Source organism: Clinocottus analis, unplaced genomic scaffold, assembly GCF_023055335.1.
Source record: "Clinocottus analis isolate CAN_PGR_092001 unplaced genomic scaffold, fCliAna1.0.p SCAF_16, whole genome shotgun sequence".
Taxonomy (NCBI): Eukaryota; Metazoa; Chordata; class Actinopteri; order Perciformes; family Cottidae; genus Clinocottus; species Clinocottus analis.
The window spans coordinates 16,799,959-16,814,081 of NW_027175887.1; the positions used below are offsets into that span (position 1 = coordinate 16,799,959).

Sequence of the window (14,123 nt, forward strand, 5' to 3'; positions counted from 1 at the left end):
CACCTTTCTCCTCAAATTCCTCTCAATGTCATATCCGAAAATACTTTAAAAACTTAATTTTGTTGGGGTTAATACCCAATACTTTATAACAGAGTTGGCAAGTATTTTTGATCCTTTAGTCACAAAGGTCACAAAAAGAAGAATATCTTGTTTATAAAAAATATCAGAATGTTCCTTTAAGTCTGTTAAACTTATAAAAACTCTAACTGCCAAACCTGGATTGATTCTGTTTAAGAAAAATAAGAATATATGTCAGTGAAAAAACGTTCATAAAAGGAGTTATCTCACCCTTTAAGAAGCACAAAATCTCGCTAGTATCAATTATCATGACATCAAGCGCCTCATGAAGCCCACATTATTTGAACTCTCCTTCAAACCACATTAAATCCAAAGATGTGAGGACTCGGCGTGGCAGCTGGTCTCTACAGAACAAGTGCCTCAGGTTTGGAGAGCGTCGGAGACGTCTTGAAAGCGGCGATGGAGCTTTTCCAGAGCAAGAGGATCCAACTCATTTGCATGGCCTTCGAGGAGCATTCATTCCGGTCCCACTCATTCTCTGTATGAACGTCCACGTTTTAGCCGCACTTTGGGGGAAAGAAAAAGTGGCGTGACCTTCGCGGTGACCTCCCTGGGATTGGGATCGGCTACGGATTTGCACCATAGAGTGTTTATAAGAAGAGGACGTTGTCACCGACATGTCACTGGTTTGCGGATCACAGTTTGAAAAGATTCAAATTAGACATTTTGGCCGTCGCCATCTTGGTTTTTCTGCAGATAAAAGTGACCCGAGAGCGTTGAGCTATAATTAACTTTCATGAAGTGAAAACACACCGCGAAAGGGTTAAAGACGAAAACACACCGCGAAAGGGTTAAAGACGAAAACACAGACAACTCCCAGACTGGACAACGCCAGTGATTGACAACCTGTCAATCACAGTAAGCCCCACCCTAAAGCATCAGCTGCTTCATGGTCTGTTTGACTCTGACAGACCATAATTTACTAAATGAGCATCATGCTGTATTGAAGAAGACTTGAAACTAGAGATTGAGACATAAACTCATGTTTACAATGTTTACTGAGAGAATCCAGACTTCTATACAACCAGAGGAGTCGCCCCTGGTGGTCAGGAGAGAGAATGCAGCTTTAACACATGAAGCATAGACTTCTATACAACCAGAGGAGTCGCCCCCTGGCGGCCATAGGACAGATTGCCATCTGGTCCAGATGTACTCTGCGTAACAGCGAGTGTGTCGGTTTATAAGTGGGCCTCCAGGCAGTGAGGCGACTTCTCTCCGAGAGGCCACCTATTTAAAATGAGTCCTTCCTCGACACATTCTGGAGGTTTAACATCTCCACTTTCCCTCTTTTGAGGATCGGCTGAGCCGCTGTCAGAGTTTTGGATCCTGCCTGGAGGGATGTTTAAGCACAGCAGCACCCCGAGGTGGGGGGGCAAAGAGAAGACTGACAGCCTGACAGATAGACAGGGACTGGTTTCTGCTGTGGACGGGTTAGTGCAGGAGCAGGTCCACGATGCTCTGTTGCACAGGCCTGCACACAGTGAGACAAATATATTGATTTGTTGATATATGGAGCTGATGTTGACCTTTAACGTCATACACTGTTGGCTGATAATGTCAGCCACCTCTGACATATTGAAGGTTTCATAGTGATCTGATTAAAGATCACGCAAAAAAAAGCATTTGGTTTATTTTACTTGTTTCAGCAGCTCATAGCAACTTAAAATAAATAAGACATAATGGGAGAGATAATACCGATTTAATGCTATAACTTAAATAAACTTTAGTCTTTTGGTGGCTGAGGATTTATCTATAAAGATGTTTTATATGCATGTGATAAATGACACAGCACCTTTGTGCTTCTCTGGCTTAACAAATACGAACAATTACACTTATTATTATTGTGTGAACATTACAAAAGGAAAAATAGAACATGGTAAAATTTTGACCCATTTTTGGCGAACTATTTATTTTGCCCTACTGGGAACAATGTATGATTAGAAGTAAAAGTACCAACAAAATACGCCAAAAATACTCCATGAAGTTAACTAACTTTGTATTATTAATAAGAGCAGACAGGTTTTTTGGGGGGTAAAGGGCGCTTAAAGAGAAAGGCGCTAAACAACGCATTTCAGTCAGGTTGATTCAAACAGACAGTGTAAGGAAAATAATGTGTTTCTTGAAAGTTAAACCCTGTAAATATGTTCAAGTAGACGCCTAAAAAACACAGGTATGAACCTGAAAATGAACACGATACGTCTCCTTTAATACTGACGCGTCGGTGCACAAGTAGCCCTTAAGAGCTAGTTTTGTGCCAACTTCGGGGCTCAAAGCTTTAAACTTCATCTGTGGTGCAACTTTAGCGATGCAGCTAATCGGCTCCACTCCACTGAGAGCCTCGGCGACGCTCCTGTGCGGTGAAGCGGTGTCAATCACCCGGCCTGCTGCTGCAGAAACAACAACCGGTCCGAGCGAAAGCCGCGACCTTGGCGCTGATCGTTAATGACAGCGGCGACCTCCGCCGCGGCGTCTTGCTCTTCAGAAGCCCTCGCCTCGGCACACTTGAAAGGGTCCTCCAGGGAGCCCCGTGATTAGCAGCGCGGTCGACGTTTTTGATGTGGGTCGAGGTCGCGATCACAGAGAGCGTTGTGTCTTCAGTTTGTTCCCCCCGCCCGCTCCCACCGCGACACCCGCATTCATGTGACACCCAGTTCAGGGAGCTCAGCACAGATTACACTTTACGGTCCATTTTAACATGGTTTCTGCTAGTTTTTCTTTTAAAAGTAGAGTCCCCTAAACCCCCTTTCCCAAACAACTAGACAAAGCAAGGCCTGTCGAGCTAACGCTACTTCGTTTTTGTCACATAACCGCTTAAGCTAGGAGTTCAGCTAGCAGTTTAGGATGGGAGCGTCTGCTTCATGAGCGCTAAGAAGCTACTCTTCCGGAGTTCAGAGCTAACGTTATCTGTCTTGCATCAGAATCAGCTTTTCTTATTTATTATAAAAGTAGAGCCCCCTAAACTTCTTTTCCCAAACAACTAGACAAAGCTAGATCCGTCAAGCTAACGTTACTTTGTTTTGTCGCGTAACCGCTTAAGCTAGGAGTTCAGCTAGCAGTTCAGGATGGGTACGTCTGCTTCATGACGCTGAGAAGCTACTCTTCCAGAGTTCACAGCTAACGTTATCAGTTTTGTACTTGAATCAGCTTTTCTTTTTAGGAATTGATGATTAACTTATTTTTATCGTGGATTTATCTGATCATTATTTTCTCCGTGAATTGATTGAAAGTTTGTTTCATTTTGTAAAAATTCAGAAATTAGTGAGAAATGTCGACACAGTTACTCAGAGCCAACGAGTGACACCTACACAATGTTTGTTGTGTTTCACAAACAATCAAAAATATTACAAATGAATACAAATTATGGAGATAAATAGTATAAATAATAGGAAGTTGCACCAAAGTTCAACTCAAAAGAGACTTTATGGTTGAGGGCAAAGAAAAAACGAAACTACAATCGTTTCTCAAACTCTCAACTGGTTTCTATTTGTACGGTTTTCCGTGTGATGATTGGCACTTTTCTATTTACCACCAATATCACTGCATGTTTTCCTGTCAGGCGCCAAAATGAGAATTGGCAAACGAGTTTACTTTCTCCCAGATGGAGGAAATATCCTCTACTTAGATTTTATTGAGCAATAACACTGACTATTGTCAGTATTTGGTTTCCCTGATCCTTCACATACACGCGTAGAAAAAGGAGAGGAGTTTCCTAGATTTGTTGGAAGTAAGAAAGAAGAATGAGAGTCCGAATAAACTCCTAAAGCTTCTTATTCTCGCTCCATTTCTGTGGACATGATCCCTTTTATCGTACATGTGACTAATTATACGACCTCTAAAACCAAATAGCTGCACCAGTGAGGATTCAGGTGCGTCCTATCAAAGGGGAAAAGTATTTTGTATTGTTGTATTTGGTGATTCATTTAGATCATTTTATAGAAATGTTTTCACTTTGTGGTTAAAAGTGAGGGTTGGTGATGTTTTTGGTCTTTTATTTTGGTTGAAATTCTCTGATTTGGCAATAAATAAATCATAAGTGCTGACAACAAAAAAAAGAAATCAGTGCTTAATTATAAATCCCACTGCTTCTTATGGAAAGACCCGGCCTGTAGCCTGTAGGTTAAGGTGAGGCAAGGCCTTATGGGTAGTATAGGCTCAGGACAGCCCATTGCTCGGTGGCATCTTCTAGCTACTTTCACGGGACAGTTGGTGCATCACAGCGCTGCAGCTTCTCCTTTGGGATCGTCCTTGCAGCCGTTAGCTCCGCCCGTTAGCTCCGCCCGTTAGCTCCGCCCGTTAGCTCCGTCCGGCCCCGTCGCCCTGCCAGCCTGCGTGCCGGCTGGCTCCCAGAGAGCCGGCGTGAGAGCGGATGCTGTGTGCGCCGTATCGACCGGCGCGGCTGCAGCTCCGTCGGGTGTCCGAGCGCTGGCACTCTGCAGCGGCCGGCTGACAAAACAACTTAACAAAGAGACCCAACACACCCGTGCGTGAGGCCTGGTGGTCGGGGCTTCCTCCTCCTCCTCTTCCTCCTCCTCCTCCTTCTCCTCCTCCTCCTCCCCGGTGCCGGCGCGCCGTCACTCATGCAACCTGCGCAACACAAAGAGTTCCACGCAGCGCAACCACGACGGCACTCTGGCGGTTTATTGTCCCCGAAAACCAAGAAGCAGACGCTCACGACGGAGCTGAAGAGTCCAGCCATCAGTGGTGGAAGAAGAAGTGAGATCTTGAGTTAAAGTAATAATATCACAGCGTAGAAATGCTCTGGTCCTGCATTCAAAACCTTGCTAAAAGTAGAAAAATACCCCTAAAGTCCCAGAAGTAAAAGTATTATTGGACTACAATGATTGATTTATTAATGTGTACATCACTTTGATGTTGCAGCTGGCTAGAGGAGCGGATTCAGACATTTTATACACAGTTTAATCTGTAATAATACACCATAATTCACAAGTAGATTTATATTTTGCATTAATATTTGGAAAGTAACAATCAACTAAAACTGTCAAATTAAAAGTAGTGAAGTATAAAGTTACAATATTTAGAAGCAGGAAGTAGAAGGAAGTAACACAACATGGAAATACTAACGCAAGTACTCCAAGAATGTACTTGAGCAGTACTAGAATAATGTACTTTTGCAGTACTAGAGTAATGTACTTGTGCAGTACTAGAGTACTAAAGTAATGTACTTTTACTGCAATCCACTAAACCAGAGTTAAAGCAAAGTCCCTGCATTTAATATTCATCTCAAAGTCAAAGCCGGGTTACAATTTAAATCATTTAAAGTTAAACCAAACCTCCAACTTTTGATAAACTTTATCTTGTGCGTCATTTGTTTTTATCCACTGACATCCATGAAACCCATAAATATATAAATATATATACCAAAGTACACACATGTGCTCGAATAGCGACGCCGCACACGTGTTCTGTGCAAACAGGAACTCGCTCCACTTTACAAAGGCGTCTCTCTTTGTACCCTCCATCCTTCTCTCTGCCTCTCTTTCTCTCTCCTCCTTTTCTTCTCTCCCTCTCTCCTTCTCACTCTCTCTCTTTTTCATTGACAGGGTTGAGAGGAAATTAGCATTGGCTCTTAATCAGCCTCCCCCAGCCCAGAATGTGCTGATGTGCAGGACAGGGTCATGCTAATCAGGTGCCTCAGCTCCCAGGCACATTGATTTAATACTACAAACGCTTATTAATCCCCTCCACACCTCCTCCTCCTCCTCCTCCTTCTCCTCTTCCTCCTCCCCCTCCCGTCACCACAGCGCCCGTGAGGGGAGGCCGTGTTAAAACGTGTGAAACAATGTGCACAAAAACAAAGAAAATTAGCTTTGGTGGCTAAATTCAAAAATTTGCAAGCGTGCTGACGCGGCGCTCGGCCCGCATCTGGAAGCTCATGCGTCCTGACAACACACCTCGCGGGCAGAATGCAATTTGACTTTGAATTGATTAGAAAATAAGAGCAAGTCTCACTCGCTGGCATTTATAAGCCGGAACAATGTGTGAGAGCTGAGATGTTGAGATTTGACTCTTTTTTTTTTTAAGACCCCTCTGGGAATTTATTAACACCGTATTTTCTGTCTCATTCGTTGATTTATGTCGTCTTTTTTTTTGTTGGCAGTTTCTTTCATCTATTCGCCCCATTCTTTTTCTCATCACTTCAGGGGATATCCACTAATTTACTAAAAAATGTTCATAAAATCTCCTCCAAGTGACGGAAAACAACGAGAGTCACCAACCTCAGATTTACGGTTCCTTGAAACGAGACTCTTTATATCTATTCGGGTGTTTTAGTGTTTTAAATTGATCTGAAACAACTTGTCGATAAGAGCACACAACAATCTGGAGTTGTTACCACAACAACTCCAGATTAAATTGGCCCAAAAGTATTCTCTTCATCTTCTCCGTTGCAAACAAACGGAGAGTAAATCGATTGTGTTGTTTCATTTCTTTATGTTGAAGCAGCTGGAAGTCACTTTGCTTTTCATCGCATCAGGATCAGCTTCCCTTCTGGCTCTAGAAACTGTTTTTATCATAAAACAGTTCCACCTGACGCTCCACCGCTTTATAGATGACACAAGCGACACTTTTGATAAATTAAAATGTACAACATTTCAACACTGATCCATCGTATTATCCTTCTACTTTATATTCCTCATCACAATTTTTGTGAATCCATGAATCTGTTTTTTAAGCAAAAGCGTCAAAAGAAAAATCTACTTTTCAAATGTGAGTCTTTGCTGTTTTTTCAAAGTCCTTATAGGACATTTAGTGGATCCAAGTTTTGGACTGTTGGATGAACAAAACATCTTACTGAGCAGAGAATTAATGGAGGAAAAATCAACAGCTTGTTTTCACAGACGCGATGGAGCCGATCCACTCCAAACGCACTCCACTCAAGGCTGTTTCATGTCTCCAGTTCCTTTTAAAAACATCAAAATCCTCCCACTGAAAAAAAAAAACAACCTCTCCAGCCCCAAATTCAAAGCGGATTTGATCCTGAACCGAATTATGTGTCACGATCAGAAATGATCAAAAGCACCACGGGACGCAGCGGCCGCAACAAGAGTGTTTGTTTGCGGAGGGAAAGCGACACAAAGAGGGGATTTCGTGCTTAAAAGACCTCCACTTTGCAGCGCACCCGCTCTCCTTTATCTAACGCGTGTCTCTTTATATATTTGTGGAAGCCGCGGGAAGCCTTCAAACAAACAATAATCAAAGAGAAAAGATGAACGAGACTCGAAAAAACCTCCCCATCAAAAACATCTCTGTGTTATTCTCCGTTCGTGGAGCACGGGAGACTGTTAAAGAGGAAATATCTTGAGAAAAAACTCACTTTTTCAACGCTTGTGCTCTTCATGTGTTGCATTGCTGCAGATGGAACGAGCCAAACGGGACGTAAAGGAGTTTAAAAGCAACGTGCAGCAGAAATATGAACCCAACCAATGTTGGCCCCTGTGTTTGAGTCATCATAGGAGCCCCAAATTAATTCCAATACATGTGTTTATTGTATGTTTTTGTTCAGCAAAGTCCTGGGGAAAAAATGTATATCTGCAAAAATCACTTTTAAAAGATATTTTGATGGTAACTATGAACATCCAGCATGATATGAGCCAGATTCCCCCAAAAAAGCCTCTTGGAGCGTCAATAAGACACCTTTCTGGAAAGATTAGGACCTAGCCGCGTCGTCTCTCTCTATTTCCACGTTCATAAGATGTAAAGTTAGTCACCGCCACCGACCCGGGACCCTGCTGGAGCTGGACGCTCACTTCCTCCGCCGGGTACGATGGATATTATCCGCTATCCGCCCCGCCACCCTCCCCGTCTGACAGCCGCATCTCGTGGGCGTCACGTGACGCTCAAAACTGGCAGCGGAGGCCTCTGCAGCGCCGCCGCTCTGCCCTACAAGCCCTCTCTCGCTCTCTCTCTCTCTCTCTCTCTCTCTCTCTCTCTCGCGTGTCCGCGCTCCAGACCCATTGATTTTATCGGGCGACGCCAAAAGCCGGTTCAGGCCGGCGTCCAGTCCGCCGCGAGGCCTCGGGGTTGACACAGGACTGTGACAGGCCTGCCCTTCTGTCATCAATGTCAGCGAAATACTCTCAGATGGACGCATGCGGGAACACCAGAGGCCGAGATGACCTCAGGGGAGGAGGAGGGACAACACAGCCGGGAAAGTTCATAAGACTGATCGAGGGAGTGGAAAGGCCGCCCCGACATGTGGCTTATTAGTTTATAGTATGGAAGTGGGACACGCTGCAGGATGGAGGGGGCGGGGGTCTTCCCAGTGGGCTGCTGGGTAAAAACAATATGACAACAAGTAAAACGTGCAGCCGGAAGCGGCGGGAAAATGTTCCGGCCGCGAGGAAAAGAAGAAGAAGACTTTGTGCAAACCAGGAAACTATTGACATGAATCAGCTGATGGAAGAGGTTCTGCACGCGGTTTTCATATCACAGCGTAAATAATTACTCGTGTTTAATCGTCTCAGTCGTTAAGACAACATGCAGCTCAAATTTAAGGATTTCCTGTGTTTTTGTCTCTGTTTTATTGCTTTGCAAAGGGAATTTATCTGAGTTTTGGACCGCTGGTCGGACAAAACCTTGGACTCTGTGGAGGTTGTGACGGGTGTAGTTTAACTGCAGTTGCATGGACTGAAACAATGAGTCAATAATAATCTTTAGTTGCAGCCATAACTTTATTTTATGCATTGGTGGCTGTAGATGACGAGTACGCTGTACGTCAGTGCTTCTGCTCTACAGCGTGGCTCGTTTTCTTGAATCATTGCTCTCTAGAAACATCCATCACTTCATCCTGAAGCAGAAGATGCATTCACACTGTTTGTGATGTCCGAGCGACAAAAACCCACAATCACAAGACGAGACAAGTTCATTCACTCTCACACAAGACAAGAGAAAAACAGCTGGAAGCCATTTTTTTTTTTTTTTGATTTTTCTTAAAATCATAATTCCTGAACTAGTTGTTGCTGTAATTTATTATCATGATGATGTACACACCAGCATGCATCCACAGAAGACACACACACACACACACACACACACACACACACACACACACACACACACCCTCCTCCCCTCACGTGCTCTTCCTCTCTTTAATACCCTGAATTGATGTCTTTCACGTTAGCATTAGTAGCTTGCATAACGGGGCGTTTCCTTCCCTTCTTCCTTCCCTCTCGGCTGCTTAGCGCCCAGTAGAGCAGAGAGGATGATGGGAGCTCCGACGCGGCGTGATCTAAAAAACCCACCGGCGCTTCAGTGAGCCTCGGCTGGCTTACGTAACCCCGTGTGGATGTGCAAACTGCCTCGCTATGGGGAGAAGCTCACGGAGCAGACACACACACACACACACACACACACACACACACACACACACACACACACACACACACAGGAGCTACCGATATGCGCCGCGTTTGTACGCGCGTGTGTGTGTGACGGCGGATCAGAGGGTGTGTTTTGCAGAATACAGTCAGATTTGTGTTTTTTTTCTTCACCGAATGTCTCCCTCATCCTCCTCGCTTACTCTGTGTGATGACATCAGCGGTGTGTCCCCCTCGATTTCCGGACCCAGCGAGCCCCCCCAAACCTCCTTTTGTGATGTCACTTCCGCCGGGGCCTTCACCTGAAGTGACATCATCCCCCGTTGCATAACTAGCCCTCTGCAGAGAGCCGAGCTCCTCTCTGTCCCTGACCGCCCAGCGGCGCCGTGAAACTCCGCATTATGGAAATACCAGGTGTGTGTGTCCGTGAAATGGAAATGGGCAGATACACACACACACACACACAAAGAAAATTACATCACACCCGCCCGAAATGCTCCTGTGTGACCTCCTCGTGCACTCCTTTATGTACCGCTTAGCGCTCAGGTCTCGCTTTGCATCCGGAGGAGTCGGCAACAGGAGCTGAGCGGCCTCCTGACACGCAGCGTTCTGGGTGCGAGGGTGAGGAGAGGCAGAGTGTGTGTGAGAGGCAGAGTGTGTAAGAGGCAGAGTGTGTGTGAGAGACAGCGATGGAGAGAGGCCTGACCTATATAAGAAGGAGGCTGAAATATTTATGGATGTGAGTGTCCTAATTGGCAAGCCACTGGGAGCACTGCGGCCTTCTCCTCCAATCGCAGCCAGGCAAGAGGTTAACACACACACACACACACACACACATTTACGCGGACGAGCGCCGGTGGTCCGAGGGGCCCGAGCGAGGTCTCTGCCCCGCGACCCCCCCCCCCCCCCCCCCCCGGCCTCCTTATGAAGACAGATCTGCCTCCGCGAAGACAAAAAAATGAAAAGGGGGCGCCGACGTTGTTAGAATCATTACCGGAGCTGTTATCATAACCGTCCTCTCTGGCACATATGGACGGGAACAAGCGCTCAGAGCGCGAAGTCAAACAGCCTAATTGGCCGGGCTTAATCTCCGGCACTGTCACGCACCGCTCGGCTCTCAGAGAGGCCTCAATTACTGTCCCCGCTGACGGACACGAAGAGATGGACACGAAGAGACGGACATGAAGAGACGGACACGAAGAGACGGAGACGAAGAGACGGACACGACCCGACTTTGAGTTGTGAGGAGGAGGAAGAGGCGGAGGAGGACCTGGAGGAGGAGGGAGAGGAGGAGGAAGAGGAGGAGGAGGATGTATCACTTTAGGGGTCAGCAGGGACTAAAGTTAATCTTGCTTTTTAAAAAAAAAAAATATATATATACCAAAGAAATCCGTTTCAAGTTGCTTGAAAAATGAAATATTTCTCACGTTGCGTATGGAAGGCAGTGAGTGTGTGTGGCTGCAGGTTGTTTGAGTCCTTCAGCGTCTCCAGCTGTTTGAATGACCTCAAGTGATGTCACTTGAGTCAGATTACAAGTTTAACCCAAAAAGTTTCTGTTGGTTTGGATTTAGAAAGAAGTGAGACCTCCGTAGCTACTTTAGCTAGCTAGTAGCTACTTGCACGGGACACCTGAACGTATGACTGGACAGTCGGCAGGTGCATTGTGGGTAATGTCGGCAGCAGGTTTTGTCGAGGAAGTAAAAGACGATACATGCTGCGTCGATTATTTTGATAGTTGTTGAGTGAAAAGATGAATCCACAGCGTTCTCCAGACGGCGAGACGAGCAGGCGGCCAACAGACACGTCTGTGAACCTTCACCGTGAAGACGAGGAGGTCAAACATCCTCCGACTCTCAGTAAAACCAGGAACCCCTGAACGCATCCTCACAAACCGCTACTGGGATTGACAACTTTAATGCAATGACGGTAATCCTGTACGCTGCTCACACACACACACACACACACACATACACACATACACACACACACACACATACACACACACTCACACACACACTGCTGCTGCTGAAGTTCCTCCAGATTGCATCACAACAGAGATATAACGTCCAAAATCAGAAAACAACTGCAACATTTCAGTTATTGTCCTTTCAAAAATAACAAATAAATACAAAATCTGCTCAAGTGAAAGTAGATTTACAGATTAACAATAAACATTTTCATTACATTTCAGCACGAGATGACTTTGGGAGTCTGTAATCCATAAATGTCTGAATCTCACACACGTAAATCGGCCAATCAGAAGAGAGTATTGAGCGATACTAACATCACAAGCTGCAAGTCACCGCACATTGTGTTACACACATCCGACTGTAGTTGTGTTACACACATCTGACTGTTGTCGTGTTCCACACAGCCAACTGTAACACTGCACGTCTAACAACAAATCTAGTGTTCAAATATGACGTAAACTGCATAAAACAGGAGACTCACGTAAGAAGTACTCAGATGGGTCCGCTTCGTAGTCCGTTTCCTCTGGAAAGTGGTCTATCTGTTTACACATCCCCTTGAAGTTTCCTGTTGTGGGGGAAAACAGAAAGAGTTCAGGGAAGTTCACATACACACAGACACACAAAAGACACAAACGTGACACAAACTTCTTCTTTTTTTTAGCAACTTGCGCGAAAAAAACGACACTCTGCAAGTTCCTTGTCGACGGCGTCGGAGCAGTTCACGGAGGCCCCTGAAGACCAAAAGGCCCCTCGCACAGACCGGGAGGGGCTCCTCAGAGCCGGGGCCCGTCTCCGGCAGCAGGTGGCGGCTTGTAAACAAGAGCAGCGCAGCTGGCGCGACCTGGAGCCGCTCCAGCTGCCGCGCACCGGGAAGCTCATCTCTTAACGCTCCTTCATTTGGCTGACACCTCGCTCGCTCGTCCGGCTCCTCTCTCCGTCCAGGAGGCGGCATCTCCCTCCCTCCCTCCATCCCTATCCTCTCTCCTCTATTTGCAGCCTCTCGGCGGAGTTTTTGGCATTGATGAGGTCACTCAAGGTGGCGTGGCGGGGGAGGCGCCCATAAGGCGGCCATTACCGCGACCGGCCGCCGCCGCCGCAGCGAGGAGGCAGATGCCTGGGCGTTTGATTGGACCAGATTAGCGTTTTCATTAACTTCTTCATCTCCTCTCCCTCCAGTGTCCCGCTAATTAGGTGAGCAGGTGTTGGTTACCATGGTGCCAGGTGTTGCCGAGGAGGTTTTGGCAGCGATGCATGATGGGAACAGCGGGGAGGGAAGGAGGGGAGTGAGGGGGGGTATTACTTTGTGAACGGCCCACATGCAGAGGAGAGAGAGAGAGTACCCCCCAACCCCCCAAGTGATGACCACTCAGACATTAGACAGAGTCACCTGGAGGAGAGAAGAAGAAAACACAGCCATCAAAGCGCCTTCGGTCCGCTCGACCACCTGCAGGCCGCAACCTGCAGGCCACTACCTGCACGCCGCTACCTGCACGCTGTTACCTGCAGGCCGCTACCTGCAGGCCGCTACCTGCACGCCGCAACCTGCAGGCCACTACCTGCACGCCGCTACCTGCAGGCCGCTACCTGCACGCGCTACCTGCAGGCCGCTACCTGCACGCCGCTACCTGCACGCTGTTACCTGCAGGCCGCTACCTGCAGGCTGCTACCTGCACGCGCTACCTGCAGGCCGCTACCTGCAGGCCACTACCTGCAGGCCGCTACCTGCAGGCTGCTACCTGCACGCGCTACCTGCAGGCCGCTACCTGCAGGCCACTACCTGCACGCCGCTACCTGCACGCCGCTACCTGCAGACCGCTACCTGCACGCTGCTACCTGCACGAAATGTTGCTGATTTTCGGAAAATCAGTGCAAGAACGATGAGAATGGATGTGTGTGTGTGTGTGTGTGTGTGGGTGTGTGTGTGTGTGTTTCCATTGGACGAGCTGTCAGACCAACGATGGAGAAGCGAGACGGAAATTTGACATTTCTGTTCGTTCTGTTATAATTTGAGAGAAGATGAGACTCCTGATGATAAAGGAAACAAAAAAATGAGGCTGCAGATACAGACACACTTCATCTACACACTTCTAGTGGGTCGAATGTGATGATTACTATTTAAGAGTCTGAACATTTTCATATTATTCACATGTTTCATGTAATGATTTATTCACTAAGTCTGTTTTTATCCATACACAAACGTTTCCATCATCAAGAGTGTTTCTTCTTATAAATTCACTGTTTCCACTCAGTTTGAACGTAATTCTCACATAAAAACTGATGGATAGAAACTTCGGCACAACTTTTCTTTCGTGGTGATCGTGGGAACCCAGTTACAACCTGTGTGTGTGTGTGTGTGTGTGTGTGTGTGTGTGTGTGTTTCCGCTTTACTTCCTCAGTCTTTAAAAACAAAAAACAACAACACTTTTTACAGTTTAAAGACGAAGAAAAGAGGGGAGAGAAAGACGATGCAGCGGGAGGGATGGAGGAGGAGGAGGAGTAGGGGGGGATAAATATAGGAAGGGCAGGAAACAGAAAGGTTTTGAAGGACAGAGAGAGAGGGAAAATAGAGTGGGAGGTGGAATACATCAGTTTTTGGGGCCTCGGTATAATTGCTGAGCCATGAAATAAAAAAAAAGCCCTCCAGAGTTTAACGGCCCTGCAGAGGTTTGAACTGGATGCTGTGATGTATACGACACCGAGCTGAAGGAGATTAGAGCGCTCGTCCCAATCAGCTGGAAGG

At 46.5% G+C, this 14,123-nt stretch overlaps 1 protein-coding gene across 1 annotated transcript in view; it reads right to left on the minus strand.

Annotated features, from left to right (window-relative positions):
• The window catches only part of cacng2a (calcium channel, voltage-dependent, gamma subunit 2a), a 54,091-nt gene that overhangs the window by 4,515 nt on the left and 35,453 nt on the right, over window positions 1–14,123 (minus strand). The window contains exon 2 of the mRNA XM_068579394.1: window positions 11,865–11,948. Within this exon, the coding sequence (XP_068435495.1) occupies window positions 11,865–11,948 (84 nt within the window). The remainder of the gene's footprint in view (window positions 1–11,864; window positions 11,949–14,123) is intronic.